This window comes from Lycium barbarum, chromosome 1 (genome assembly GCF_019175385.1).
Source record: "Lycium barbarum isolate Lr01 chromosome 1, ASM1917538v2, whole genome shotgun sequence".
Classification (NCBI taxonomy): domain Eukaryota; kingdom Viridiplantae; phylum Streptophyta; class Magnoliopsida; order Solanales; family Solanaceae; genus Lycium; species Lycium barbarum.
Genome location: NC_083337.1, coordinates 166,203,812 through 166,231,723, shown reverse-complemented (window position 1 = coordinate 166,231,723; position 27,912 = coordinate 166,203,812). Strand labels below are relative to the sequence as shown.

Sequence of the window (27,912 nt, the reverse complement as noted above, 5' to 3'; positions counted from 1 at the left end):
CAGTGAAAGTCCAGTAACAGAAAAACTGGTCCACAATTGGGATCGTCAATCGAAAAATGTTTAGTACAACCGTTAAAGCATAAATCACAACTCATGAAGTTTCTGGTTTATTTATAAAAAAGGAGGAATTTTGTAAAGTGTAGGGAATAGTTGAAGGTGAAGAATGGCGTGGAGATCAAATCTATCTCGGAACCTCAAAGAGCTACGCATCCTTTTCTCTCCATCATCACCTGAAAGTGCTGCCACTAGGTTTTTACTCATTTACCTAAGTAATTAGCAAATGCTGCAGTGAATTATTAAATACTCGAATTTGTTTGGGATTAAGATGTTGTTGATTGATTTATAGATAAATCTAATAACAAGTAATTGTTTTTTTATTTTATATAGGTCGTTTATTGAGAAGAACTACAGAGATCTCAAGACCCATAACCCCAAATTACCTATTTTGATTCGTGAGGCCACTTCCATTGAGCCTCAGCTTTGGGCTAGATATGGTAATTATCTTTTCATTTTTTGTGCTTATTTTTCTTAATGGTTTCCTTGATTATAGTTCTAATCGGGCGCTAAATGCAATTAATTGAAGTGCTTCTTTGAATAATTTGATGCACGATTAATATTTTACGCACTTCTGAGTAGACACTTCACAAAAATTCCTTTTTTTTTTTCTTTTTCTTCTTTTCATTGTTTTTGTTACATTTCATCAAGTTCCTTTATATTCCAGCTTAATTGAAACTTATAAGTAAACTTTTGGTAAATGATATATTAATATTTAATCAAGATAAGGGATTGATAGAAGTCTGACTCATAAATTGCATAATAAGGATGAAGGAATTATGTGACTGTAAAGGTTTGAGTATAGTGAATGGACCTCACAAGTGGTTGGGTTTCCTAGGCATGTAGAATTGTCTCGTTTTCTCATGAATAATACTCAATCCGTTCTAATTTTTATGTCCTTCTTTCCACTTTGGGATGTTCTCCAAATTATTTGACACCATGCAAATGTTTGCTACATTCTTCTATGGACAAATTTGATGAAGTTTTCGTTTCAAATCTGGTATAGTCAAGTTGCTTTAAGTGATCTTTACCCTGTTCCTGTGGTTTGACCTTCTATTCTTGTATTTTTCTTTTTTAAATTCTAATAGACTTGGGAGTTGAAAGGGGCATCAGACTGGAGGGATTGACGGAGGAGCAAATCTCAAAGGCACTTGAGGACCTTGGAAAAGTAGGGGCATCATCTAAATCTTGATGACATTGGATCTGCAGAATTGTATGTCTTTACATTCAGCACTGTGTAGAGTTCTATCCTCACATTGTGCTTTCTAAAATAATCTTTTGATGCTAGTTATCATGAATCAAACTAATCGTTCATAAACTTGAATCCTGGATATTTGGCTTTTATTTGCTGTTGGAAGGCAAATGTTTGAAATTCTCTGTTTGTTAACATTAGAAGTTTGACATTATTCCTTCTGTGCATTTAATCCTGTTACAGTTGAGATTTCGTCAAGTGTGCCATTGGTGATCAATTAATCAGTACTCCCAGCTTATGCCATCTATGTAACTCTTATAATGCAAGTTGACTAATTTGTGCGTAGAGATAACACGCAGGCGAATGAAGAGGTGCTAGCTATGTCTTCACTTCCTTTTAGTGTATAAAACACCAATCTTGTTTACTACTAGGTAGAAACAAAGGACATCGATCTTCATTTTAGTCCAGGAGGGAAGTCTTGATTTATAGTCTTGAGTCTGAGAAAGCTGACACGTAAAAAATCTCTGTCCTATATTTTTGAAAGAGACGTTATAGTGACTATGGAAGTGAGCCTGAAATACTGATATTTAAGCTCTGCAATTTACATCCTAATCTTCCTTTGATTAGTGGGGAATGGAAAGGGGGGAATAAATCAGTCTACCACATTTTTGTGGAGAATGCATGAGTGATGCTAGTGATCTCAGTCCTAGTCGTAAGATGCAGAATTGCTTGACTACAGGCAACCCCAGACTCCCCAATACAATGCCTTCCTGTTAATATATTTGACGGAGGCTGTCCAATTACACACACGTTGCCATAGGGGTTTGCCCAATTGGCAAAGGTTAAGGGACTTGTGTCTTAGGTCACAAGTTTAGCCCTGTGCCAAGCGAACTAAGTCCAGTATTCAAGTGGGGAAGGGTCGAGGAGTGGGCCCATCATCCCCCCATTATGTAGGCTGCAGTTGGCCCAAGGGGTTGGCTCTAGATGAATTTCTCGGTTATCAAAATTTTTTTTAAAAAAAAAAAAAAAAATCTATTTCACAGGATCTGGGAACACAAGAAATATGCTTATGAGCCAAGTTGGTCCTTGATTACTGAGCGGTATATTTACAGTTTTAGAGCTTTATGAGGGTCAGGAAAAATATAACATAGTGATGCAATATCAAAGAACCGTGGTATATATATGGATATAAAGCCAAGTTGGATAGACTATAATGGGTAATTCTGATTGAGTTTATTAGTGAACTTCAGATTCCGGAGGATCAGAGTTGCAACTTTGTACAGTTAACTGGTTCTGAACAATACTAGATCCCCTAGTAAGAGGCTACAATCATGAAGCCTGAATACAATATTAGCGCAGTAATTGGTAGTACCAGAGAGCTCAAACATATAAGAAATTCATTGTCAGTTGCTTTATTCCAAACTAATATGCAATGTAAATCCCAAAACACCCAAAAAAAAAAATATATTATACAATTATGAAGTATAGTACTTAGTCTTTAAAGCATATGTCCTTTAGTGAGGCAATCCGTGAAAGTGTCTATTTTTGTAATAAGCTGGTTCTACAGTTTGATCAGCATGATCAATTGATTCCGGTGTGGAGATTCAGATCAACATTATCCATTCAGATCATTGGTGATCAATTAATCAGTACTCCCAGTTTAGCCATGTATGTAACTGTAATAATGTGAGTTGACTAATTTGTGCGTAGAGATAGCACATAGGCAAATGAAGAGCTGCTAGCTATATCTTCATGCATCACCAGGTAGAAATGAAACAAAATTCTCTTCTGGAAGAAGACATTGATCTTCACTTTAGCAAATAAAACTCCAATCTCATGTATCACTAGGTAGAAATGAAACAAAATTCTCTTCTGGAAGAAGACATCGATCTTCACTTTAGTAATTCCCAGGAGGTAAGCCTTGATTTTTGGTCTTGGGTTTGAGAAAGCTGGCCTATATTTTTGAAAGATGGGACAGTATAGAAAACTATGGGAAGTCTGCCCTGCTCAGCCTGAAATACTGATATTTAAGCTCTACAACTACACCCTATCTTCCTTTGATTAGTGGGGAAGGGAAAGGAGGGAGTAAATCAGCTGACCACTTTTTGGTTGAGCAACTGCTAGAATGCACGAATGATGCTAGTGAAGAGATCTCATTCTTAGTCTTAAGATGATGATTGCTTAACTACAGGCAACCCCAATAATTTGCAAAAGAAGAGGATACAATTTAAGCAACAGGTGTTATTTATGTGAAGTGGAGCGGGAATCAGTCAATCATCTCTTTATCCATTGTAAGGTTGCTAAACAGTGTTGGGAACTTATACTGAGCCTGTGTCGTGTAGCTTGGGTAATGCCTTCGGATGTTAGAAGTCTATTGGAGAGCTGGCAAGGGCAGAAAGTAACAAAGAGCCAGCAGCAACTTTGGAAGACCATTGCCTTGTGTATTTTCTGGACTATTTGGAGAGAAAGGAACAGTGCTTGCTTTGAGAATAAAACGAATCATATTTCCAGAGTCAAGAACCTCTGCTCAATCTGTTCGTATGGTGTAAGAAGAATATTTTAGAGAACATGGATCAGCATATGGACTTTTTGGATTCTCTTGGAAAATTGTAATCCGTTACTCTTGTAGGGTCTGTCTGTTTCAGATGTAATTTAGTATACCGTCTCGGTACCTTTCTTTTAAATACTTTTACCTGATTTAAAAAAAAAAAAAACTACAGGCAACCCCTGGCTCCCCAATACAACGCCTTCATGTTAATCTATTTGACCAAGGCTGGGAACGCAGGAAAATGTGCTTATGAGCCAGGTTGGTCCTTGATTATTGAGTGGTGTAGTTACAGTTTTGGAGCTTCATCAGGTTCACGAAAATAAAACATAGCGGTTCAGATCAAAGAACCGGGATAAATATGAGGATATAAAGCCAAGTTGAATAGACTACAATGGGTCATCCTGGTTATGGAGTTTAGGAATGAAATTTTGATTCCATAGAATCAGAGTATAAATCCCTTTTCAGAAGCTACAGTCGTGATGTCTAATAACAATAATATCGCGGTTTCAATAGAAACCATCGCCGAATTGTGTGTTACTAGTTTAAACTGGTGTATAAATCCCTTTTAACAAAAAGAAACTAGTGGATGAATCCCTTAGTGTTGTTCAATCAAAGTTGCAACTTCATACAATAACTGATGCTAAACAGCACTAAATCCGTACTCAGAGGCTACAATCTTGCAGCCTGATAACAATACTATCACCAGTTTCAACATAAAACATCGCCGAATTGTGTATCAGTAGTTTAGAACTGGTGTATAACCCCCTTTTAGCAAAAATGAAACTAGTGTAGGAATCCCTTCTTTTGTTCAGGTGTGGAACGTCGCAGTGCCATATCAGGGTACATAGAGGAAACGTGAAAAGCTTATGAAAAGTATGGAAATTACAAAGTAAAGACCGTCCGAATTTTCTCTTTTAGAAAAAGCTTATGAAAAGTATGGAAATTACAAAGTAAAGACCATCCGAATTTTCTCTTTTAGAAGTTAATTGATTTCTTCGAGAGAGATCCTTGCAAGAATCTTCTATGGTGGTTTTATATTTCTTCAATTACTGATGCTCCTCGTTGCTTTAGGTTCCACTGCTTCTTCTATTTGGTTTCCATTCCTTTCCTGCAGCTTCCCCCTGTGGAAGGATTAAAGGAAAAAAAATAAGAATTAAGTACTTTATGTGATATGAAAGCATGAGTTTGTAGCATACAAATCTCACATTTGCAACATAACCAGCTCTTTTCTTGCGATTGGATCCTCTTCAAATACTTCAATCTGAAAGGGTTTTTTTTTTTAAAAACAGATCATGTCAGATAGTTTTGCCCATTGAAGGAATTTAACAAATTTGGGGCATAGGGTTTTGGGTTCATACAAATTTCCATCCCAGCAGATTGTTGCATTTGTTACAGTAGACATCTGCTATCGTGTGAGGACCAAGTTGCCTCTGCTTCTCTGCTTCGTTTACATGCAAATTCACCCTGCATATTTTATCGCGCAGATTAGTTTGACCTGTATAGACAACTTCCAGTAAATTATTCCAAGAAATCAGTAGTAAGAAACCTTACACTTCATCAAATACACCTCCATTCACCCCCGTCACTGGCTGAAAAACATACCAAGAATGTGAGATAATTGAAATATGGACTGTTATTTCTATCTGCATAAGATATCATTGCACCAGCACCAGTCACTTAATGGAGTCAACTCAGTCTAGCATAGTCGTATGAAGTTTACTCCTGTGATTAAATATAGTACAAAACTTGTAACGTTGTGTTTAAAAACCCACAAATAGTAGGCATTACAAGATATTACTTCTACTTCCTAGATTCTATATGGGTATACATTTTCTTGATCAATCCTTCCATCTTTTCTGTAGACGTAAAAATTGATGTCTTGCATATTCTTGGAAAATGGAAAAAGAGAAGATTGTTGGCGGTACTTGATGAAATGAACGGCAAAAGCAGAAAGGGGGAATTAGACAGACAGAAATTCATTGTGTCAAGATAAGATGAAAGATTATCCACTTTGCAAACTCGTCAACATGATGAATATATGCACATTACGCATCTGAATTGCCTAATTAAATACCCTTTTGTTTAATAAATCAGAATTGAAAGAATCAGGAAGACTATTACAGTTCTTTCAAATATTATAGAGCTAATCAATTTGACTCAAGAATGACAATTATCAAGAAAGGGAGAAAAAGGGAAAGGCAAAAACATAACCGAGTAATTGAGGCTGAAATCTTGGCAGAGAGCGACGTGGGTTTGGCAGATACGGCATATGTAGAAACGATCAGACACTTTGAAATCAAGGAGAAAGGAATTCCCCATCCCTGAAAGTTTTCTTGTGAAAGAAAAAGTTTGAAGCAGAGATGATGCTGTAACACTCGTAATTGTAGTTAGTGGTGATAACTCAAGAGCAGATGAAAAGGTTTAAGAGAACGGTGAACAAGGAGTATTTTATAAACAGTGGACTCCTCTCTTGTTGAAAATGAAAGGAGGATCGATGTTCAAGAAAGGTATATAAAATATTCAATGCAAATATTGCAATGGGTAAGGAAGACAACTATATATAGCATCTGGAAAGCAGTTTCTGTCATGCATCATTAGTTATAAGTACACTTATATCTTCGCCAGAAGGTAAGACTAATAAGGGAGTTAAGGACCCATTTGGCTCGTCGGTTGACTTCACATCAAAGCTTGCTATTATAAAATGAATTCCGGAAGAAAACTTAGAGCAATCAACATTCAGACTATTCAAAGGTAGAAATAGGGGGAAAAGCCATTAGAACCCCTTCTCATTCAAAAGGGGCCAATTACTTTGAACTTCTCATTGCATTCCAAACAAATTAAATTTAGTAATTAATGTCAACACCACAGGGAATTTCTGGTGAATTAATTTGAAGCTTAATATTTTGCAATAGAAATTTAGAGAACTAAAACAGAACCACAGAAGGATCATATTCCTGAGTCCGGAGCCTAAAGGGTATAAAAATACACGGTATAAACCAAAAGGGGATGACCAAAAATTTATATACCAAAAGGGGTATATCGTGGGCTGATCCACGTTATACCCCAAAAAACTTTTTCGGTTGTCAGAACCAATCAACGATTTTTTTTTTAACCGTATAACGTGTACTGATCCACGTTATACAATATATTTTGTATAACGTGGATCAGTCCACGTTATAACAATATATATTTTTTCCCCGTTTTACAAATACTTGGTACGTTGCCTCTATTTAAATCATATTCGGTTGTGTTTTTAATAAAAAAAAATTATTGATTTTTTTAATTTTTAAAGCATGATTAACTCAAATAAATATTTTAACACATGCAATAATTAAATGTGTTATATATGGGAACAGAAATAAAAAATAAAATATAAGTTAAATAAACGTCACACATTAACCGAGTAGTAAATGTTAAATTACATACTAACTATTAAACTGCACAAGACATGTTATATATTCTTGGAAGAGTACACAAGGAAACAACAATCGTACAACTTAAGAAAAAACATAAAAACCAACAAGCAACAACAATTACTGATTTCTGTCGGGGCAGCGATTCTTGTTATGACCTGTTTGCTTGCATATACTACACTTTCTAGCCATGCGAGCAGGAGCTATATCCATTTCATTCCTCCTTCTAGTTGTACTCCGCGCTCCTGAAGTTCGCTCGTATTCAGTGTTTGCAATTAAACTGAAGGGAGAAGGTGGCCAATATGCCTCATCACCCAACGGTGAAAAATTTCCACTGTACGTTTGCTTGTAAAACCTGCAACTGTAGTACTTGCTAACATAGGTCTTTGGTTGAATTCCGCGAATATCACAAAATTTAATTGCATGTGAACATGGCATATGGTAGTTTCTCCACTTTCCACACGAACACTTTTTCCCTTCGGCAGAGACTTTATGGATATTTCCGCCCTTACCTTCGTGTGCAAATGTCAGAATCTCAAAGACCCCTTCAGTTGCATTGTATTGCTGCATGTCAGTATGCTTTAGGGACCTCTCCCAATATTCATCAAACTTATTTTCACCAGCGCGGCCAAAACTTTTTATCCGCAATCAACAAATCAGCAAGGGTGCTTCTCTCAACAAACCGATCAACAAGATTTTTAAACGTATAACGGACCATGGCAGTAACGAGCAATCCACGAGCTTTCTTCAATAAACCGTTGTAAAACTCGGAGACATTCGTTGTCATAGCCCCCCACCTATGACCGTTGTCCTTATGCAATGTCCATTTCTCCTCCGGAAGAGCTTTTAACCACAGATACGCTGGAGGTGACATTGTTTTGATTTGTTCCATCCTCATTTTATACTTCTTCTTCTGGTGCTCTGTAGCCGCCAACCACAGTAGCTTCTCAAGGTCACTGCTGAGGAACTTTTTATTGAAGTTGCTTTTCAAATGCCGAACGCAAAACCTATGGTGTGTGGATGGTGGTTGTAACCGATCATGTGTTTGGACACATTGCAAGATGCCTTGATGACGGTCAGAAATAAGTCCACTTCCTTGTCTCTCACGAACAATATGTCTCCACAACAACACAAGGAACCACGTCCAGGACTCAAAGCTCTCACATGCAACAATAGCATATGCAAGTGGAAAAATGTTATTGTTCGCATCAATTCCAACAACAATTAGCAGTTTCATCTCATACTTACCGTACAGATGAGTACCGTCTATTGAGATGACAGGCCTGCAACTTTTGAATCCATCGATGCTTGGTTTATAAGCCCAGAACAGAAACTTGAAGATGTGTTCACCTTGCATTGTAGTTGATTGGGGCTCCCACTCAACAACGGTCCCCGGATTGAAATATTTTAAGGCAACCATGTATTGGGGAAATGTCTTGAAAGAGGTTTCAAAATCACCAAATACCATTTCAATAGCTTTCTTACGCCCCTTTTGTGCTTTTCTATAACTAGGAGTAAACGTATGCAATCCTTTTATTTTTTGTTGAACTGACTTAATACTGATGTATGGATCGAGCATAATATATGGTATCAACGTAGTAGCAATTAGGTGACTGTTCAAATTGGAATGATTCTTTCTGTAATCATCCGTCTGACAACTATGGTGGAGATCCGTTTTGCCTGCCTTCCACATACCACTTGAAATTTCTCTAAAATGGATCATCCACTCACATCCCAACATATGACGCTTGCAAATAACCCTCCAAAATTTACCTTTGGACTGATCACAAATGAACTCTTTCTTTTCTTTGAGACAATATTGTCTCACTGCGCCTTTCATTTCCTACTTGTTCTGAAATAACATATCTAATTGCATAGTACAAGGAAAATTATCAACCCCTTAAAAATGGGCCAACAAATAAAAAGAATATCCATTGCCACCATACTAACCTGATCTGATAAATTCAGGTTTTTTACAATCCCAAAGTGCAGATCGAACTGGACCGTCACCTCTCATGAAGGCAAAATCATCTGGGCCTTCTTCTGTGTTGTCCAACTATGGAATCGCATTAGAATGGTAGCTAACGTTACCATCACTTGGAGTAGTAATGTCTTTATAAGAATGACCATCACCATCAGATGAGTGATCATCGTCTGTTTCTGTGTGATCTAATGGGATATCACTATCTCACTCATCGGAGTGATCATTAGCTACATCGTTGTTGCTCACAATTTGTGTGAGCTGAGTCAATACCATGAAAGTGTGTGAGTGACATCGATACCAACAAAAATACTCTGATAATGACTCTGGGTCTTGAGTTTCATACTCGGCCAGAATTACCCTTTGTCGACGATTTTCCCATAAAAAGTCCGTTTCTGCAAAATTTTGTTGATCCTCCACTGTTATAGCATACCGCTTGTCACGTTTGTAATGAAAAGGATCAATCTCAGCACATGGTCCCGGAATATGTTGCTTCCTACCGAACTGTCTGAGAACGCGGTCTACCATGTGCCACTCTCGATAGATCCCACAAATAAGAAGAACCTGCGCCATCCAAATATCTCGGCCACGCCGACACCACTCAAGGAGTCCATTAATGATGACATCTGAATAAGGCTGCCACACAAACTAGGATAGAAAGAACATAAAATTACATGATAATAAAATAAATAAATTACACATAAGCGTAACTATTATATCAAAACGCCATTAACAACCATAATTATGATAAAATACCTGACCATCTGTTAGGTTGTCCAATACATCCCTACATATGGGTAGCACAACACGTGCCTCATTTTCGCGAGCTTTACGATGAGTCCACTTTCGTGCAAGAGCCGTGTGTGGCTGAAGGGCCCTGGGTGGTGGCTGCATCGGTATAATTCACTCCCAAGCCCAAACCTATATTAAAAATTTAAAATAAATACATAAAAACCTTATAACCATCAAATAGGACAACCAAATAAAATTATATAATTTTAAAGGTCACGTACCTGCAATAAGGAAATGAATCCACACACATCCTTGGCTTTCCTCAACGAAGCGCGGCATAAACAAGTATACAAATATGACAATGCAGCCGCTCCCCAAGCTTGTCTACTCATTGCTCTAAGGTCACGCATGTCAAGCAAATAGTCTAAATTAAGTAAGTCACCGGACTTATCCAAAAATATCGTGTCGCCACAAAGCCATAGCAAGTACAACCTAACCCGCTGTTGCACATCAATTTTTGGGGTCTGATCTGTAATGTCATCTAAGCCTCTAATATATTCAATTAATTTATGTACTTCTAACCTACTAACACCATTAAAACAATCCAGATCGGGTGCCCAACCAATAAGCTCATGGATCAATTGTTGCCACCCAACAATACCTATATTTCTAGCATTAAGATCATTCAAGGGATTACCATCAACAACCAAGCCAAACATGATCTCAATATCTTGTAATGTGATGGTCACCTCACCTGTACGCAGATGAAAGGTGTGCGTCTCAGGACGCCATCTCTCTATAAGTGCAGTGATGACTGCCCAATCATATGACACACATCCTACCTCTACTACTCCCCTAAATCCACATAGGCCAAAGTAGTCAAGGATGCGAGGATGAAAAGGATGACGCCTCAAGTGCTTCCAAAATTCGGTATCTGCGCGGCGAGGAAACAGGCATCCGGTAGGTCCTCTCAAGGAACCATCCCACACAGCCTCTGATCGATGCTTCTCCTGGAGTGTTAACACATCGTACACTTCTGGCCCCAGATGTACGCATACCCGTGAAAACTCCATACCTTATATAAAAAAAAAAAAATGAAGTCCAGATCAAGCTATTTAGAGTAACTCACTATTAAAAAAATATATTATTCCAATTTTAGCAGAACAAATATGCACTGGCTAGATAAAGCCAACTTCCATACGTCTTATTTAGAAACCACTGATAGTGGACCACATTAATACCTATAAGGTATAGACAAAATAATTGTCCACCCACTTAGACTTAGGTCCCATATAATAAAGCATTATCATGACATTTTAAGTATTTTTTTTTTGGGCTACTGAGGCATCAATTAAGTTTCACTTTTCTGGCTATATAAATATCACATTAAAGGTACAATGAAATATATTGTATAACAATCCATAAAAAAAATATTGTATAACAATCCATAACAAAATATATTGTATAACATGGAACTGTCCACGTTTCACAATTATATATTGTAAAACGTGGACTAATCCACGTTATACAATATATTTTGTATAACGTGGATCAGTCCACGTTTTACAAATATCCACAAAAATAACAAAAATAACAGCAACATAACAATCCATAACAAAGTATATTGTTTAGTTATTCAGATCTTTTATATAACAATCCACAAAAATAACAGCAACATAACAACAAATTTCTTCAAAAGTGCTACTAAACAAATCGGACCTTTTATATAATAATGCTTCTAACAATCATATCTTAAGTTCAAATTAAAATAACACAAATAAAACAAACATATATCTTATTAAAATAACACAAACGTATTAAAATAACACAAATAAAAAATAACAATTAAGATATATAAGACAAACAGATCTACATCTACTATAAATATACAATATTATATGAGTTAGAAAAAATAGCTTAAATTTAAATAGCAATAAAAGATAAAGATGAAGAAGTTGCTCCAAAAATTAGATTGTAATGCAGGGTTTAAAAAGAAAATAAATGGAGGAGAAGGAAAAGGAGAAGGAGATGGAAAGGTAGAGGTTCTGTAAGTTTTTTTAATGGAGGAAGCGGTGGAGGAGACTGAAAATTTTAGGGCATCTGAATATGAGTGAGTCGTGGACAGTCACGTTACAAATATAAATTGTATAACGTGGACTGATCCACGTTATACAAAATATATTGTATAACGTGGATCAATCTACGTTATACGGTTAAATTTTTTTTTTTTAATTTTTCGTTGATCGGTTCTGACAACCGAAAAAGTTTTTTGGGGTATAACGTGGATCAGCCCACGATATACCCCTTTTGGTATATAAATTTTTGATAATCCCCTTTTGATTTATACCGTGTATTTTTATACCCTTTAGGCTCCGGACTCTCATATTCCTCAAGTACTAATTCATTGTAGCTGCTGTTGGGGAGTTAGGAATCCAATAGGTCAAAGGTTGAATTAGATGAAATTCCATGAAAACCAGACGGTGACTTTATTTAAAGTAATGCCTACTTTAATTTGTTTAGAATGCAACAAAAAGTTCAAAAGTAATTGACAGTTTTCTAATGAAGGTTTGTACTGGCATTTGTCCCTAATTCTACCTTTGAATAATTGGATTGCTAAATGTTCTGTTACAAATTAATCTCAAAACCAAAGGATTTTTTTTTTGGATGTTCTGACACCTCTCTTTGACCAAGAATCCTATTTATCTTTTTTCTAATTTTTTTTTTTTTGAAATTTTCTTAATCATTTTATTCTAAAAGGTCATCTCTATAACTCATCTCTTCATCTTCATAACTTCTACTCTTAATTGATTAATAATATTCATAACTCACATTAAATCACCATAATTATTGAAAAAGGTTACCTTCTTTTTCCTCTTATATTTTCCTTTTAAAATATTCGCTGAAAAAAATTAAGTCACTCTATCAAAAAAAAAACTAAAATCTAAATTAAGAGGCCGTCAAAGATGAAAAGATATGACTATCATTCCAAGTGCTTTGATTTCCCAGGAACCGTTACACCTGTAAAAATGCTCTAGAGAAATAAATTATAGTAGTATATAAATATAGAAATGAAATCATCCTACCTTGAAGGACATATCCGTCAGAAGGTCGCTGCAATGCGGAATGTCGTATTACATCGGCCCTTTCCACATTGTGGCAGTATTGACATAAAGCCAAAGATTCTGCCAATCATGATGTTGTTAGCATTGAGTCACGAAACCATACCAAGATTTTATTTAGAGCATGCTGCAAAAAGAAATTCTCGGTTATTTCAATTAATATCTTATCCATTTTACTCATTATAATTTATTTGGGTTTCAGCGAATTTTGCAATATAAATGATGATATCAGATCTTATGTTGCTCGGACTCTTCAAAATAGTTACCGGATGCGTGTTGGTTCATCTAAATTGTTGGAAGATTCGATACGCATCTAGCGACTTTTTTGAAAGTTCGAGCAACCTATATCCTCATTCTTTGGTTCTTTTCTCTTGTCTTATGAAGTAATGTAATATTAAGGTCAAAGTCATAGATGGACCTTTGAACTTGTTCTGATTTTTCATTTAGACGCCTTAACTGAAACGTTGACCATCTGGACCCTCGAACATAAGATAAAATGTGTCATTTGAACCCCTCGTGTCAGCTGGGCACACGCGTGCAGTGCACTGCTTTAAACAGAGCGTGAGTTACCAAATTTTTTCTTTTAAAAAAAAAATTTAATCATTAAAAATTAATTTTAACAAAAACTCTATTTTAAAATCTATTTAAATAATTTAAAAAAATTGAAAAACCCAACCCATCCTCTCCGATAGTCCACTTCGTCGCCGCCACTGCCGCTGCCGCCACCGCCGCTGCTCTACTTCAAAATCTATTTAAATAAATCTCCGACAAAAAATGGCACCATTTTTTTAATTATTTAAATAGATTTTGAAGCGGCGGGGGCGGCGGAGGCAGCAGTGGCAGTGGCGGCGGTGAAGTGGGCTATCGAAGAGGATGGGTTGGGTTTTTCAGATTTTTTAAAATTATTTAAATAGATTTTTAAATTAATTTTTCTTAAATTTTTTTTTTTTGTTGACATGGCTTACATGTCACTGGTCTATTTTTCAATGTCACTGGTCTATTTTTCCATGTCACTGCAAGTGGACTGCATGCGTGTGCCCAGCTGGCACGAGGGGTTCAAATGACACATTTTATCTTATGTTCGAGGGTTAAGATGATAAACATTTCAGTTAAGAGGTCTAAATGAAAAATCAGGACAAGTTCAGGGGTCCATTTATGACTTTGTCCTAATATTAATAATATAGTGATTATTTATATTGTTCTTTTAAAGTAAGGAAATGAAAAGTTTTGACGACAATGAAGAGGTTCTCTAGACGACGATAATTTTTTCTTTGTCCATACATACATCTTTTGGCGAATAGGGTGATCTCCGAACTTCATGCAGGCTATAGCAAATTCCTATGCGTCTAACATTTTGGTCATTCAAGAGACAAGATCGAATACCTGCTACGTTGGAATTTCTTCACAAATTCATCACTTTCACGGATGTCACAGAATGATATTCTTGAAGCGAATAGATGAGCTGAACTGAAGGTGAAGAGAATTAGAGGAATTGGAACGAAAGAAATGGAGGCTCCATGTTTTAAAGTTGAGGGGAAGACGGGTAGGATGAAGATGTATACAAATAAGGGATGGATGTCTTTAATTGATTTATTTTCATTTCTTTTAATTTTCTATTTTTTAATCACCTTCCATTTTTAGTTTTTATGCAACATATTCATTAACAAATAACAATAAATACTAAGAAATAAAAGGCAACATAAAAGGCCTTTTAGAAATAAACGAAACATGCGACATTTTTTCTTTTTTTCATTAGTAAAAATCCATATTTTTCTCATCTTTTTATTAATTTTCAAGTTTATATTCCATATTCAAGTTCTCATATAGTGATTTAAATAAGATGTTTCATATATAACTTGGAATAATCTCACACGTATTTTTCTGCAAAAATAATTTATGTATATGCAGGATTTAAAAAGAATTAAGGAAATAACTTTTTGTGTCAAAAATGTTTCTATAGAATTTTGAATTATGGCATTAAAAGTATCCTTGTTTTACGACTAAAACAGAACTATATTAGCATTATATTCCAAATCTGAACTACACAGAATGGATCAAGATGATCCAAAAGTTCACCAACAACAAAAACAAAATAGTAAGATACCATCTAATACAAATAAACCCTAATTCTAAACAAACATAACCTTCAATTAACCCAAAAACTATCAGATCTTCAAGAGCTAGTCGTGAAGCTTGATAACTATATTATCACAGTTTCAATAGAAAACATCAGTGAACATGTATCAGTACATTAAACTGATCTAGAATCCCTTTTAAGCAACAAGAAGCTAGTGTATGAATCTCTTGTTCTTGTTCAATCATGGGCGTGGGATATTGCAGTGCCATATTAGGGTACATATATCAATAGAAGAAATGTGAAAAGCTTATGAAAAGTATGGAAAAAATACAAAGTAAAGGGCATTCAAAGTTTCTTTTGTAGAAGTCAATCCATTTCTTCAAGAGATCTCCTAGCGAGAATTTTTTATGATAGCATTGATAGATTTATATTTCTTCAATACCCGCTTTCTGGTTGCTGCACTAGCTCCAGGTTCTACTGCTGAGTCTATTTGGTTTGCATTCAGTTCAGGTTCCACTGCTTCTTCTATTTGGTTTGCATTTGGTCCAGGTTCCGCTGCTTCTTCTATTTGGTTTGCATTCGGTCCAGGTTCCGCTGCTTCTTCTATTTGATTTGCATTCGGTCCAGGTTCCGCTGCTTCTTCTATTAGGTTTGCATTCGCTCCTGGTTCTGCTGCTTCTTCTATTTGGTTTCTATTCATTTCCTGCAGCTTCCACCTGTGAAAGGATAACAGGAAACATAAGATTAAATACGTCATGTGATATGAAAACATGAGTTTGTAGCATAGTAAACTCACATATGCAACATAACCATGTCTTTTCTTGCGACTGGATCATCTTTAAGTACTTCAATCTGAAAAGGGTTAAAAAGAAGATTTCATGTCAGATAATTTTGCTCATTGACGGAATTAAACAAATTTGGGGCATAGAATTTTTGGTATCATACAAATTGACATCCAACTAGATTCCTGCATTTATTACAGTAGACATCTACTATTGTGTGAGGACCAAGTTGCCTCTGCTTCTTTGCATTGTTTACATGCACATTTACCCTGCATATTTCGTCGTGCAGATTAGTTCGACCTATGTAGACAACTTCTATTAAACTATCCCAAGAAATTTGTACTAAGAAAACTTACACTTTATCAAATACACTTCCAGTCACCCCTGTCACAGGCTGGAAAAACATGGCACGGTGAGATGATTGAAGTAAGAATTATCTACATAGTAATATATCATTGCATCAGTTACTAATGGAGTCTACTCAGGCTAGTCTAGTATTATGAAGCTTACTCTGTGATCATTCTAGAAAACTTGTAACGTTGAGTAATAAGCGCATAAATCATAGGCATTACAAGATCTATCCACTTCCTAAATGCTAATTGGGTATACATTTTCTTGATCAATCTGTCCATCTTTCCTATAGAGGTATGAATAGATTGTGTTGTACATTCTTGCAAAAAGAAAGAAGAATGTTGGCGGCACTTGATGAAATGCATTTAAGCCTAAAAATATCTAATAATCACAGCCGTCATTTTTTCAAGAGAAGCAAAGGTTATGTTAGCTCGCAACTATGATGAATATGCACATTACGTATCTGATGTGCTTAATCAATTACTAATAAATCGGAATTCAAGAATTTGACATTCAGAACAACAATTGTCAAGAAAGAGCAGAAAAAAGATTACCGAGTAGTTGAGGCTGAAATCTTTGGAGAGAGCGACGTGGGTATGGCAGATAATGCATCTGTAGAAACGATCAGACATGTTGAACTCAAGGAGAAAGGAATTCCCCGTCGCTAAAAAACGTCCGTGTGAAAGACCAAATTTGAAGCAGAGATGGTGTGATATAACTCACACGAACTTGTAAGTTGTAAGCGGTGATAATCAAGAGGTTTAAGAGAATGGAGAACAAGGAAGCGTTACGATCGCAGTGAACTCTTCTCTTGTTGAAAATGAAAGAGGGAACGATGTTCAAGAAAGGTACTATATAAAATATTCAATGCAAGTACGCAATGGATAAGGAAGACAACTATATATATAGCATCTGGAAAACAGTTTCTTGATCAGCAGGGGAAGTTTCAAGTAATAGAAATCAGAAGCGAATGGAGGGTTCTGTGGGCTTTCATTAAATGTATATTTCTGTCATGCATCATTAGTTATAAGTTCACTTATATCTGTCAGACTAATAGGGAAGTTAAGGACCCGTTTGGCTCGCATGTTGAGTTCATATCAAAGCCTGCTGTATAACATGAATTCAGGAAAAAACCTTTGTAAGAATAGTTCTTATTAGTTGGATCAATCTTTCCATCCATCTATTTGCAGCTCAATCTTTTTCTATTTGTAAATTTATCCAATTTTTTCATCAAATACTGCTTAATGGTAGTTGCTGTGGGAGTGAGACTATCAGATTAGTTTCTTCAAAGCAGAGAGCATTCACCAATCAAACTGGGGAAAATGCCACTAGAACCCTTCTCATTCAATTACTTTGAACTTACTCATTACATTCCAAACAAATTAAAGTTAGAAACTAATGTTAAAACCAGAAGTGCAAAATTGATGCGTCCTTTGCACTTCTGGTTTTAACATTAGTTTCTAACTTTAATTTGTTTGGTTTTGCAGCATAAATTTTGAGAACTCAAAACAGAGCTATAGATTATATTCACAAACTGAACTATAAAATTAGGGGAAAATGCCAGAAACCCATCATTCAAAAAGTTGTCAATTACTTTGAACTTTTCATTACATTCCAAAAAAAATTAAAGTTGGGAATTAATATTAGAACCATATGGGTTTTAAGGTGTATCAATTTAAACCATAGGACTTCAGACCCAATCTTCAAGAGCTAGTAAACTTGGTAACAGCCTTAGTCCCCTCAGAAACAGCATGTTTAGCCAACTCTCCAGGCAACACAAGTCTGACAGCAGTCTGAATTTCCCTTGAAGTAATAGTAGGCTTCTTATTATACCTAGCTAATCTAGAACTTTCCTGAGCAAGCTTCTCAAAAATATCATTAATAAAGCTGTTCATAATCCCCATAGCCTTACTAGAAATGCCAATATCAGGATGCACTTGTTTCAACACCTTGAAGATATAGATCTTGTATGTCTCAACACTCTTCTTAGCCCTCTTCTTTTTCTTCTCACCGGCGTCTTTTGGGAGTTTCTTGCCAGCTTTTGCTTTCTTCTCTGCCGGAGCTTTTTCGGCCACGGTCGCTTTCTTCTCTTCTGCTGGCTTTTTCTCTGCCTTTGGTGCCATTATTGCAAATAGAAAAATATGAAAGGAATTTATAGTTTAAGAGTGAAGTGATGTTCTTGATTTGGGGCTGGTAATTATGTATTTATAGGGGTAAGAGATGAGATATTATTGGTTAGTTGGGGAGGTGCGAGGATTGATGAGCTGGCGTGATTTGGAGCGTTGGATATATGTATATGTGCGGTGAAGATGAGTTTTAACTTTTTGCGCAATTTCAGTTCGCGCCTTTGATGTTGGCAGTTCTCTAAAAAGTAATATTTGGCGACGGGAAAAAGAGGAAATGGGAGTGTAATATGGTTGAGCTATTTTTGGTTAGAAATAACATTTTTTTTCTTTTTCATTTCTTTTGGTAATTTTTGTTGACATTTTGTTATTATTTTCAGGACTGAGATTAAATAGATCAGCAGGTTGCTCTCCCATTTCATTTTATATGTTTTTTTTTTTTGTTTCAAAAAAGGTAGATTTTTAGTTTCACCATTCACATTTTACTTTCAGTGAGACTCTCTCATAGGAGTAGATTTTGGCGCATTTAAGATTATAAAATTCAAATAACGTTTTTGATATATGAAATATATATCTAGTTTAAAACCAGAAAATTTGAAATATTTTTATTTACTTTTTAAAAATTCATTTCAGTCCAATTAAACTCATAAATGCATGCGACTTGCGAGTATTAAATTTGAAGAAGTGCAGAAAAGGGAACTACGTTTCCAAGATAAAGAGTTAGGAGTACTTGAATTTTTTTTAAAGCCAATGCCTAAAATCAATCTCTAACTTTTTCCAAAACAGTGGCTAAATGTTACTCCTAAAAACTTTTGAAATACACCTTCCACCTTCCACCTTCCGTTCACTTTTACTTGTCTACTATTTCAAAATAGTTTTTCATAGTCATTTGTCCACTTTTGCATATCAAGAGAAAAATAATTTATTTTTTCTTTTTCACCCTTAGCATTAATTACTCATTCCAAATCATTTTTCAAATCCATAACAAGCCATGGTAAGGTATGCACTTCATTTATTATTTCTTAAGGGTGTGCAAAGTCCAGAATGGATAAGTAAAAGTGAACGGAGGGAGTAATATCTAATATTCTCTCCGTCCCAAAATAAGTGTCATGTTAGCAAAATTATATCCATTAAAAAATCAATAAATACAATATAGATTTTACTAAACTACTCCTATTTATCAGAGTAGATTTTTTTGAGAATTTAACAATATTAAAGACAACAACTTCTTTAATGCTAAGAGCATAGTTGAAAATATTCTCTAATTTTTGTCTTGAATTCTTAAAGTGACACTTATTTTGGGATAAATTTTTTGTTAAGGTGACACTTATTTTAAGATGGAGGGGGTATGCATTTGATAACAGCTGTTAAAAATGATTGTTTACCCACACTTCATCCGACTTTGGGCTATTGGTACCAATCTTCTGACACAACGCATATGGTTGGGCCCTCCCTTTTGGGCCAGTGCGGACTTACGCTGGGTCATTTGCACTTTTGGCATTCAAATGGGATTGTCGTTAATTTTTATACTGCAAAATCGAACGTATGTATATTGGAGCATAAGTCACGAATCATATATTCAAAATTTATGGGAGTGCCGTTAAAGAATAATCATAATAACCACAAGTTATGACAACGCCCTTAAAGAATTTATGTCCTTATGGGATAAATTTGATTTTGAAGGACAAAATTTAAATGGGAGAATGACGTATATATTCATAAGAATAGGGTATATTTATAAAATATAACGATACTTTCAGTTTACAAAACATAACGATAGATTTCTTACAAAACATATACGAAATTTTCAGTCAAGGCTTAAAATTTTCGCTCAAAATTTTGTATATGAATGTATATATCTCGCTCAAGGCTTAAAATTTCGCTCAAAATTTTGTGTATGAAAACTGTATGAAATATGTATATCTCGCTTCAAGGCTTAAAAATTTCGCTCAATATTTTGTGTATGAAATATGTATATCTCACCCAAGGCTTAGAATTCTTAATTTTTTCGTGTATAAAAATTGTATAGAAACGGTATGAAATATGTATATAACTGTATAAAATTTGTAAAAAGTTCATGTTAGGTTTTTGAAAATTTAATACAACTACAACAATATTGTATAAAACCTTCATACAATATTCGTAATTTAATGCAATTTTGAATCTCGCTTTGAAATTCTAATGAAATTGAATACAACTACAACAACATTATATACAACTTTCATATAATACTAATACAGATCTCTTCATTTTCTAACAAAATCAGAAAAAATAGATTTCCTTTTGTTATCCATGAGGTAAAACCGGAAATTAAAATCAAGGCAAAAGAGAGAGACTTTATCATTGTCGTCATCGTCACAACAGTCATCATCGTCGCAGTACACCGTCGTCAAGCGGAAATCCAATCTTCATTGTTCTGATTTTTCAAGAAAGCTTTGTTTCATTCAAATTCTAAACTTCTCAATCAAAACAAACGGAGAATACAACTCATATATCCATTCTTATATATAAAAGGGAAAATACATTAAAACCCTCAACGTATAGCCAGATTAATTATGACGCACTCAACCTTTGCGGACGACCTATTACCCCCAGTCTTAATTTTTCAGTATTTTAGTGACCTTTTTTGACTGACGTGGCAAAAAAAAAAATTGAAGCCCAGTTGTACAGTGGAGAGTGTTGCACACTCTCCGCCACGTCACTTGGTGGACGCTGTCTTATTAATTTGATTTGAACTCCGTTAATTAGTAAGTTCCTTTGGTCCAAATTGATTCCACATCGTCTTCCAACGCTGTAATAAGCATACTGAACTTTACTCCTCTATGAGGGAGGTATTTACTTTTAGCTCATCTTCAAGGTGGAAATGCTTCTTGATCTTCATTATACACAATTAATTTCTTTATGTGGAGTCTTTCTTGCTAATGTAGCTATGTCTTTTTCTTTTGGGTGGAGGGATACAAAGAAAAATCGGACTGAATTCCAAGTACTCCTTCCGTCCCATGTTGGCTGACAACTTTGAAGAGTTCAAACTTGTATTATTGGTTGATGTTATGATTATTCAAATACCAATAAGATTAGCTTAGCCTTATTTATAAAGAGAGATAAGGTAAATTAGTAAAACGTTTCTTATTTATGATTTCTTAAGCGATGTGCAAAAGAGAACCGTGACAACTAATATGGGATGGAGGGAGTATATCAGGAGTATATCTGAATTTCTTTCGGTGAAAAATTGCAGTGTAAATACAAAATTAAAATTATATTTTATGTATATATACTAAATGTTGAACCCATTAGCTTCTTCGTGTGTTTACTTCTTTATATTTTTAGATTTCCGTAGTAGAAATCCTGACTTGCTGGAATATCTATATCATGCTTTTACGTTGTAGACAATGATTTGGTTTGTGATCACATGAATGACTAATTGGCATTAAAATTTTAGTTTGTTTGGGTCTAAGGGACACCTTGGCGTTCATTAGGCATAAAAAGTGCTTGGCACTACCGAAATGAAAACACATTAAATCATGACATCCTTTGGCTTTATTTACTTCTTGTGCTGTTTACATGTATCATTCATCACGAAGAAGCTCGAACGAAAAAGGAACCAGTGGCAAAGTTCTTGGAATTCTTTTCTAAACAGAGCTTAGTCATATATACGTATCTTTCTTTGTTTGGTTTCTTCATCTTTCTAATTAGGAATTAGCGATTTGTGGAATTTTCTAATGATCTATATTCTATATATATTTCTTGACAAAGGGATTTGCAGTAGTGTTTAGTGATTTTTAAGGAGCGAGAAATATTAGAACGAATGTCCATCTCTCAATTTTTTTGGACATACTTGAAAATTGGATCGTGCAATTTACAACTAGAAAAATTCTTCTGTAATAAAAGCAAACGCCTTCAACAATACATATTTACTTGATGCCACCTTATAAGTTATAAGTATATAGTATATCAAACGTTGATAGATTATTGAAAAAGTTAAAAGTATATCCTTAAAGCTACAACGAAACATGAAATCCAAGGAAATAACAGAAGGCGTCTTATAAAACAGAGTCGAATTACATTCCCGCTGCAACTAAATTTGGGATACACCAAAGATGTAAAGCAGAAAATATATAGAAAAGAAATAAAAGGACGTATCCCTCTAAGAGAAAAGAAAAAAACTGCATCTCTTAAACAAAAAAAAGAGCCTTGAATCTTGAACTGGTACGTACGTATATCTTGTATAACTGCGTAGTGCATTGCCAAAGGGTTAGTAGTTGCCCAACAAAAGATACATGATGATGCGTCATCATGAAGAAGATGAATCATCATCATCATCACCACCACCATCACCATCATCATCTTCCATTCTTGTTGGAACTAAAAAAGGAGAAAATTTGGAGGAGAAAGAATAGGAAGAGGGGATGATTTTTAAAGAAAAATAAGGAGATTAGTTCAGACCTCAGAGCCTTTTTTTTTTTTTAAATTAACTTTTGAAAAGTGACTATTGCTAGTTGGTGGAGAGAGGATCTTCTAAGCATATGCTTCCACCTTCACCTTTTTCTTTTCTTTTTAATATTCGGAAGAGATCAACATTTGATCTTCACTTACCGCTAATGAACAAATTAATTAAGTCAATTCTTCTCGTTCTTAATCTAGATTCGCGTCTACGTAATTTTTTTCATTTTACTTTTCTGTTTCTTTGTTTACGTTTATAGCTGAATAAGTATTGTATAAATACTTTGTCATTAAAAACTTTGTTATAGGTGAATTTGTATTGTATCGAAGTTCGTCGTCTACCATGGTTCATGCTTTGTCATTAAAAACTTTTATTCAAATTTCTCTTTTCTTTTTCATATTCTTGCTTAGCCATGCATTAATTAGTTACTTCTTGTTATCATTTGCTTTATTTTTTGTCCGTTCATCCAATAACAATTTTTTTAAAAAGTATAAGTGCATCTGTATCTCTAACAGAATATGCAAATTATTATTCCTTACACGTTCCTTGAGATTCTCATTAATGTTTGTTTAGGTACCCCTTTAATTTATTTGGAGTTAAAAAATGTCGGTAATGTTAGATCATAATGTCGACATGGGATAAACCTTTTCCTTGTGCCATTTTAGGTTCTACTCTAGTAGCAAATTCACCTTTAGAGAACAACACTTATTGGTTTTCCATGAAAGTGAAAACCCATGTCTTCTAAGTACTTACTTTAGATGACATGTGGTATCGTTAATTAGGACAACGCATTGTCTCGCTTACTATTCTATTCTCAATTTTCTCATACATTTTGTAGTGGAGGATAAAGTGGCGTCAATTTGTTTTGTCTTTGTTTTATTGTCGTATTAGCAAGCAATGCACCAATGTTGCATCTTTCATGTAGTAGCAGACAAGTTGATTAAGCCCACGTGGAATTAATTAATTTCTGGATGGAGCTGGCAACTAGCTTATCCTGTTTTTCACTTTTGGCTGAATACGTCAATAATAATAGTCCTAAAGTGTTGATTCTCCCTTTAACTAACAATTAGGGCTGAATATGTGTCTATGCTTGTGGGTGTCAAAAGCTGCCTTTGTTTCTAGTGACTGAAAATTACATAATGGAAATAGAAAATCTTATAAGGCAAGTGAAAGGTACAATTAGCTTGGTAAAATGGGGATGAAGAGAACTTCAACTTTTATCGATGCAATCTCAAAAAGGGAAACTAGAACATCGACGCTGCCATTGCAATAGGTATTCAATATGGCACAGACTTGTTGACAAACGTTTGCACTGTCAAAATACAAGCGCCGAAGCATATAACGCACATGTTTTACATCACATTCCTTACAGATACATGACACTAAAATAAGTTATTTGTTTCTTATTACACGGACAGAAAATATTTTTGATATCACCATTGATCCAACGTTGAACTTACAGATTCAATTCTTCCTTCCCATATATTCGCTGAAGCTCCCGAGTTGCAGCTTGAAATGATTCTGATCATGAGAATTAGTTCAGTATGAAATTATGAATCATATGTCGCAAATAGTTCATACACACACACACACACAGAGATCCAATTAATTAGGACATTAATTTGGATGACTACCTTTCCAAATCTGGAAAGCTTTTTGGTTGATGGGGGAACCAGTCACGTTTTGAATTGTATCGAACAACAAACTTTGTGGCGTGCTCCTTAGCTCCTGAGCTATCTGGTAGACAGTTTTTCCACTCTCAAAGTATATGTGATTGTTTGGGTGCTTCGTCTTGCAACCAGCATGACGCTCAAATTCATAAGCATTAAGCACCTTCAAATGCGTATATACTGGCAAAATTATGACACAGAGAAAAATATATATAATTACGTAAATGAAAAAGCTAAATGAATCACTTGCCTTTGAATAGTTACATGGCTGACAGCTGCATAGGTAGCCAGTGCCTTTTATAATACCACGAAGCTCCTTATAAGTTATAACACACAGGAAGACTGCAGGTAAGGCGCTGAGAGCAAAATTAATGACATTTGAACAGAGAGAAATGTACCTGCCGGGACAAAACGTATTTTACAGGTACCCCGTCAAGAATTCCTGTTGTTAACAAACTTCTAACATTCGAAGGAAAGCTGTTAGGAGCACCTTTATGTGCATGTTTAGACTCTGATTTGTTTTTCGGCATGGAATCAGTCCTAGGTTTTGAAGACTGAGAGGATATATCAGCTGCATTAGCAATTGATTCGTCCAACTGCTTGTCACCATGTGTTTCTGATGTGTGCCCTGAAGATTGATAATGCAAATAATCGTAACTGCTAATTGGCCTAGCCAGAGCATCAACATCAGACACCAATTCAAATCCAAATATTGTGTCGGAATCCCCTCTGGTATAGGAGTCAGCATTGGATCCGATGGATCTAGTACTTATAGCCCCGTGATTATAAGCCTGACTTTCACCGTCCTTTCCATATGCCTGACCCATGGATAAGAAGGATGTTTCACTTGCCCTATTGTGCACCTGACTGATAGACATATTCATGTTGTTTTCAATAGGTGAACGAAAAGCATTTTCTGTATCCCCCACCTGATGAATATTAGCTTTTCTCATTCTACTGTCGCTTATGCATATCTGTGGTTCTTCAATAGTGTAAGACATTGATAAACCAACTAATGGATCATCTCCAACTTGGTCGTTGATCACCTTTTTCCTTATGGTGGAATTTCTTGTGTTACAAGGAGACATGCTTCTCTCGGTCAAGTCGACTGGCCTAGTGGTATCAACTCCAAACAGACTATCAATTAATTGGTTCGCCCCTGATTGAAGACCAGAAGTCTCCCAACATGAAGAATCTGTCATTGAGATTCCCGAAGTTGATTTGCTGAGTGAAGTGTGGACAGCTTGTTTTTTGTTAGGGAATAACTCTGGTTCAGCAGCACCGGAGAACAATTGGTGAGCACGTTTCGCTTCGATTCTTGATGAGCTATCAAAAACTGCTTCTCCATCAGATAGATGTCCACCACATTTCGGTATCCAAAAGTCCTTGTCATGGAAAGACTGGAAAAGATCTGATATGAATGAACTAGATAAAGTCGATTTATCACATAATAATCTATAACCAGAAACAGGAATGGTAGGCAGGGTCCGTGAATTGTGAGACAGGCTTTGATATTGATCCCTGCTTATATTTTCAGCTTTAAGAAATGGACTAGAGCTATACCGAAAATGGAAAAACTAAAGTTAAATATTGAAGTGGAAAATTAAAGCAACAACTAATCCCCGTCATTGAGACAGAATTTGGATCGATCCACTTATTGGACTTCTGAAATAAGAAAATTAATACTCCTTCCATCTCAAAAAAGATGACACTCTTACTATCCAATGTCAAAAAAAAATACCCTTAGACTACTATCTTCATAGTAAATATGTAAACTTTATTTCATAAGAATTACATTGTTAACTGAATTTATCAAAAAATCAGAAATGTTAACCCTGGCACCACAAAACCAGCCATTATTTTTGTCAAAGAGAGTACAATTTTCTTTTAGTAAGTACCCCAAAAGTTCAAAGCTGTAGTGCATTTTTGCAAATTAAAAGTTTCAAAGCTAAAATATCGAGTAGAGCAGCGAATTGGAAGCGTCAATGAAAAAAAAAAAAAAAACAAAGGTCCAACTCAATACAAGTAACAATGAGAAACTAACAGCTTTTTCTTTCTACCTAGACTAGATATCACTACAAATTCCGATAAAATAGCATAACTCACAACAACGAAATAAAAGGAGTATCAAATAAAGGTACCAAACACTCAAGTTATGGAGCTTCTAATAAACACAAACACTTACCATCTTGCAGCTTTTACTTCAACTAATCTGACAGCCAAATGCTCATAAATCAATTACCTACACTTCAAATTCATCATCTCAAAAATTACAACTTTGTTTTACCACTCTATTATTTGAAGCGAGTGAATAAAAAAACTGAGTTAATTTACAAGCCCTAAATTGTCAATTACAAAATAGGAAAGAGAGGATCGTACGTCTGTAGATGGACGCTATCATAGGCGAATAACACGTGTCATCATCGGAGGCGACTGTCAGTTTTAAAGGAGAGATGCTTTTTTTTTGGGGGAATAGGTAGAGCGATTGTTATGGTGACTGAGGAGCAGACGATCGGCTCTCTGGGGAGACCACATAATTGTTAATGAACCCTGCATTATCAGATTATACAATTATCGCCTTAATCTCCGTACACGTTTATTTGGTCTGATTAATCGTAGCCGTTCACGTGGCTTTTGGTCTTTAGATTTGGGCTTTTCGGGTCATGGTGACGTCAATGAATGATGATCCCATAGACCGGAGCCTACCACTATTTCATAGAGTTAGGATTATTTGGCTTAAACAGTGCTGGCTATGCAAGAGTTATAAAGCAACATTATTTATGAGGTCAATAATAATGTTGAAAATTAGAAATATTATATGATGAATAGTCAAGAAAAATTGTTATGCCGATAATCTTTACTTTAAAAGCTTTATTGTCTTTAGAAATTTTTATCTATGCCAATATACCTTTTCTTAACGTTTTGTGTGACATAAAATATAAGTAATACACAAAAACTTTCATAACTTCTATTATCTTTTTTATTTTATTTTATTTTTTATTCCTATATTATAGAAACGACAGTGGGGTGTACGAACACCGCTCAAAATAGTTGTGCAAAAAGCAGGGTAAAGTGTACCAGAAAATTCCTTATTACTTTCTACTATATTTATACCGTCATTCTTTTATCCAATTGACACGTAATATTGTTAGAAACTTGGCATAGCAACATTTTTTCCTCTGTTCCCCACTATTTTTTTTTTCCGTCAGCCATATCATTCAGTCTTTTCCCACACGTTTTTGATAAATTTCATCCGTTGTCATTCAGTTTTAGGCAAAAATTACAGTCATGCAATTTTATAATTTATCATACATAATCACTTTTTTAATTTTTTATCGCATAAAATTTATCAAACTTTAAAGTTTACCACGTAAAAGTTATATTCCATTTTTTATCACAAAAGTCATCCCATTTAGACTTAAGTTAACT

At 35.2% G+C, this 27,912-nt stretch overlaps 5 protein-coding genes across 5 annotated transcripts; 1 reads left to right on the top strand and 4 right to left on the bottom strand.

Annotated features, from left to right (window-relative positions):
• Positions 1 to 91: 91 nt before the first annotated feature.
• LOC132605485 (NADH dehydrogenase [ubiquinone] 1 alpha subcomplex subunit 2-like) lies at positions 92 to 1,460 on the top strand. Its single transcript, XM_060318625.1, has 3 exons — positions 92 to 249; positions 388 to 494; positions 1,143 to 1,460. Exons 1-3 carry the CDS (start codon positions 164 to 166, stop codon positions 1,244 to 1,246), a joined length of 297 nt encoding a protein of 98 aa, XP_060174608.1. The 5' UTR covers positions 92 to 163; the 3' UTR covers positions 1,247 to 1,460.
• Positions 1,461 to 3,848: 2,388 nt separating this feature from the next.
• LOC132605474 (protein yippee-like At3g11230) lies at positions 3,849 to 6,277 on the bottom strand. Its single transcript, XM_060318615.1, has 5 exons — positions 6,006 to 6,277; positions 5,346 to 5,383; positions 5,153 to 5,258; positions 5,000 to 5,055; positions 3,849 to 4,915 (listed from the first exon to the last, which is right to left on the bottom strand). Exons 1-5 carry the CDS (start codon positions 6,111 to 6,113, stop codon positions 4,837 to 4,839), a joined length of 387 nt encoding a protein of 128 aa, XP_060174598.1. The 5' UTR covers positions 6,114 to 6,277; the 3' UTR covers positions 3,849 to 4,836.
• Positions 6,278 to 15,240: 8,963 nt separating this feature from the next.
• LOC132626365 (uncharacterized) lies at positions 15,241 to 16,269 on the bottom strand. The gene is made up of 3 exons (XM_060341228.1): positions 16,062 to 16,269; positions 15,913 to 15,968; positions 15,241 to 15,832 (listed from the first exon to the last, which is right to left on the bottom strand). Exons 2-3 carry the CDS (start codon positions 15,927 to 15,929, stop codon positions 15,508 to 15,510), a joined length of 342 nt encoding a protein of 113 aa, XP_060197211.1. The 5' UTR covers positions 15,930 to 15,968; positions 16,062 to 16,269; the 3' UTR covers positions 15,241 to 15,507.
• A 1,551-nt stretch (positions 16,270 to 17,820) lies between these two features.
• On the bottom strand, positions 17,821 to 18,435 carry LOC132605463 (probable histone H2B.1). Its single transcript, XM_060318609.1, has one exon. It carries the CDS (start codon positions 18,370 to 18,372, stop codon positions 17,953 to 17,955), a length of 420 nt encoding a protein of 139 aa, XP_060174592.1. The 5' UTR covers positions 18,373 to 18,435; the 3' UTR covers positions 17,821 to 17,952.
• A 5,617-nt stretch (positions 18,436 to 24,052) lies between these two features.
• LOC132605451 (uncharacterized) lies at positions 24,053 to 26,719 on the bottom strand. Its single transcript, XM_060318598.1, has 5 exons — positions 26,669 to 26,719; positions 24,882 to 26,004; positions 24,734 to 24,799; positions 24,448 to 24,646; positions 24,053 to 24,334 (listed from the first exon to the last, which is right to left on the bottom strand). The coding sequence occupies exons 2-5, from the start codon at positions 25,683 to 25,685 to the stop codon at positions 24,270 to 24,272; spliced, it is 1,134 nt and encodes a 377-aa protein (XP_060174581.1). The 5' UTR covers positions 25,686 to 26,004; positions 26,669 to 26,719; the 3' UTR covers positions 24,053 to 24,269.
• Between the last annotated feature and the right edge of the window lie 1,193 nt (positions 26,720 to 27,912).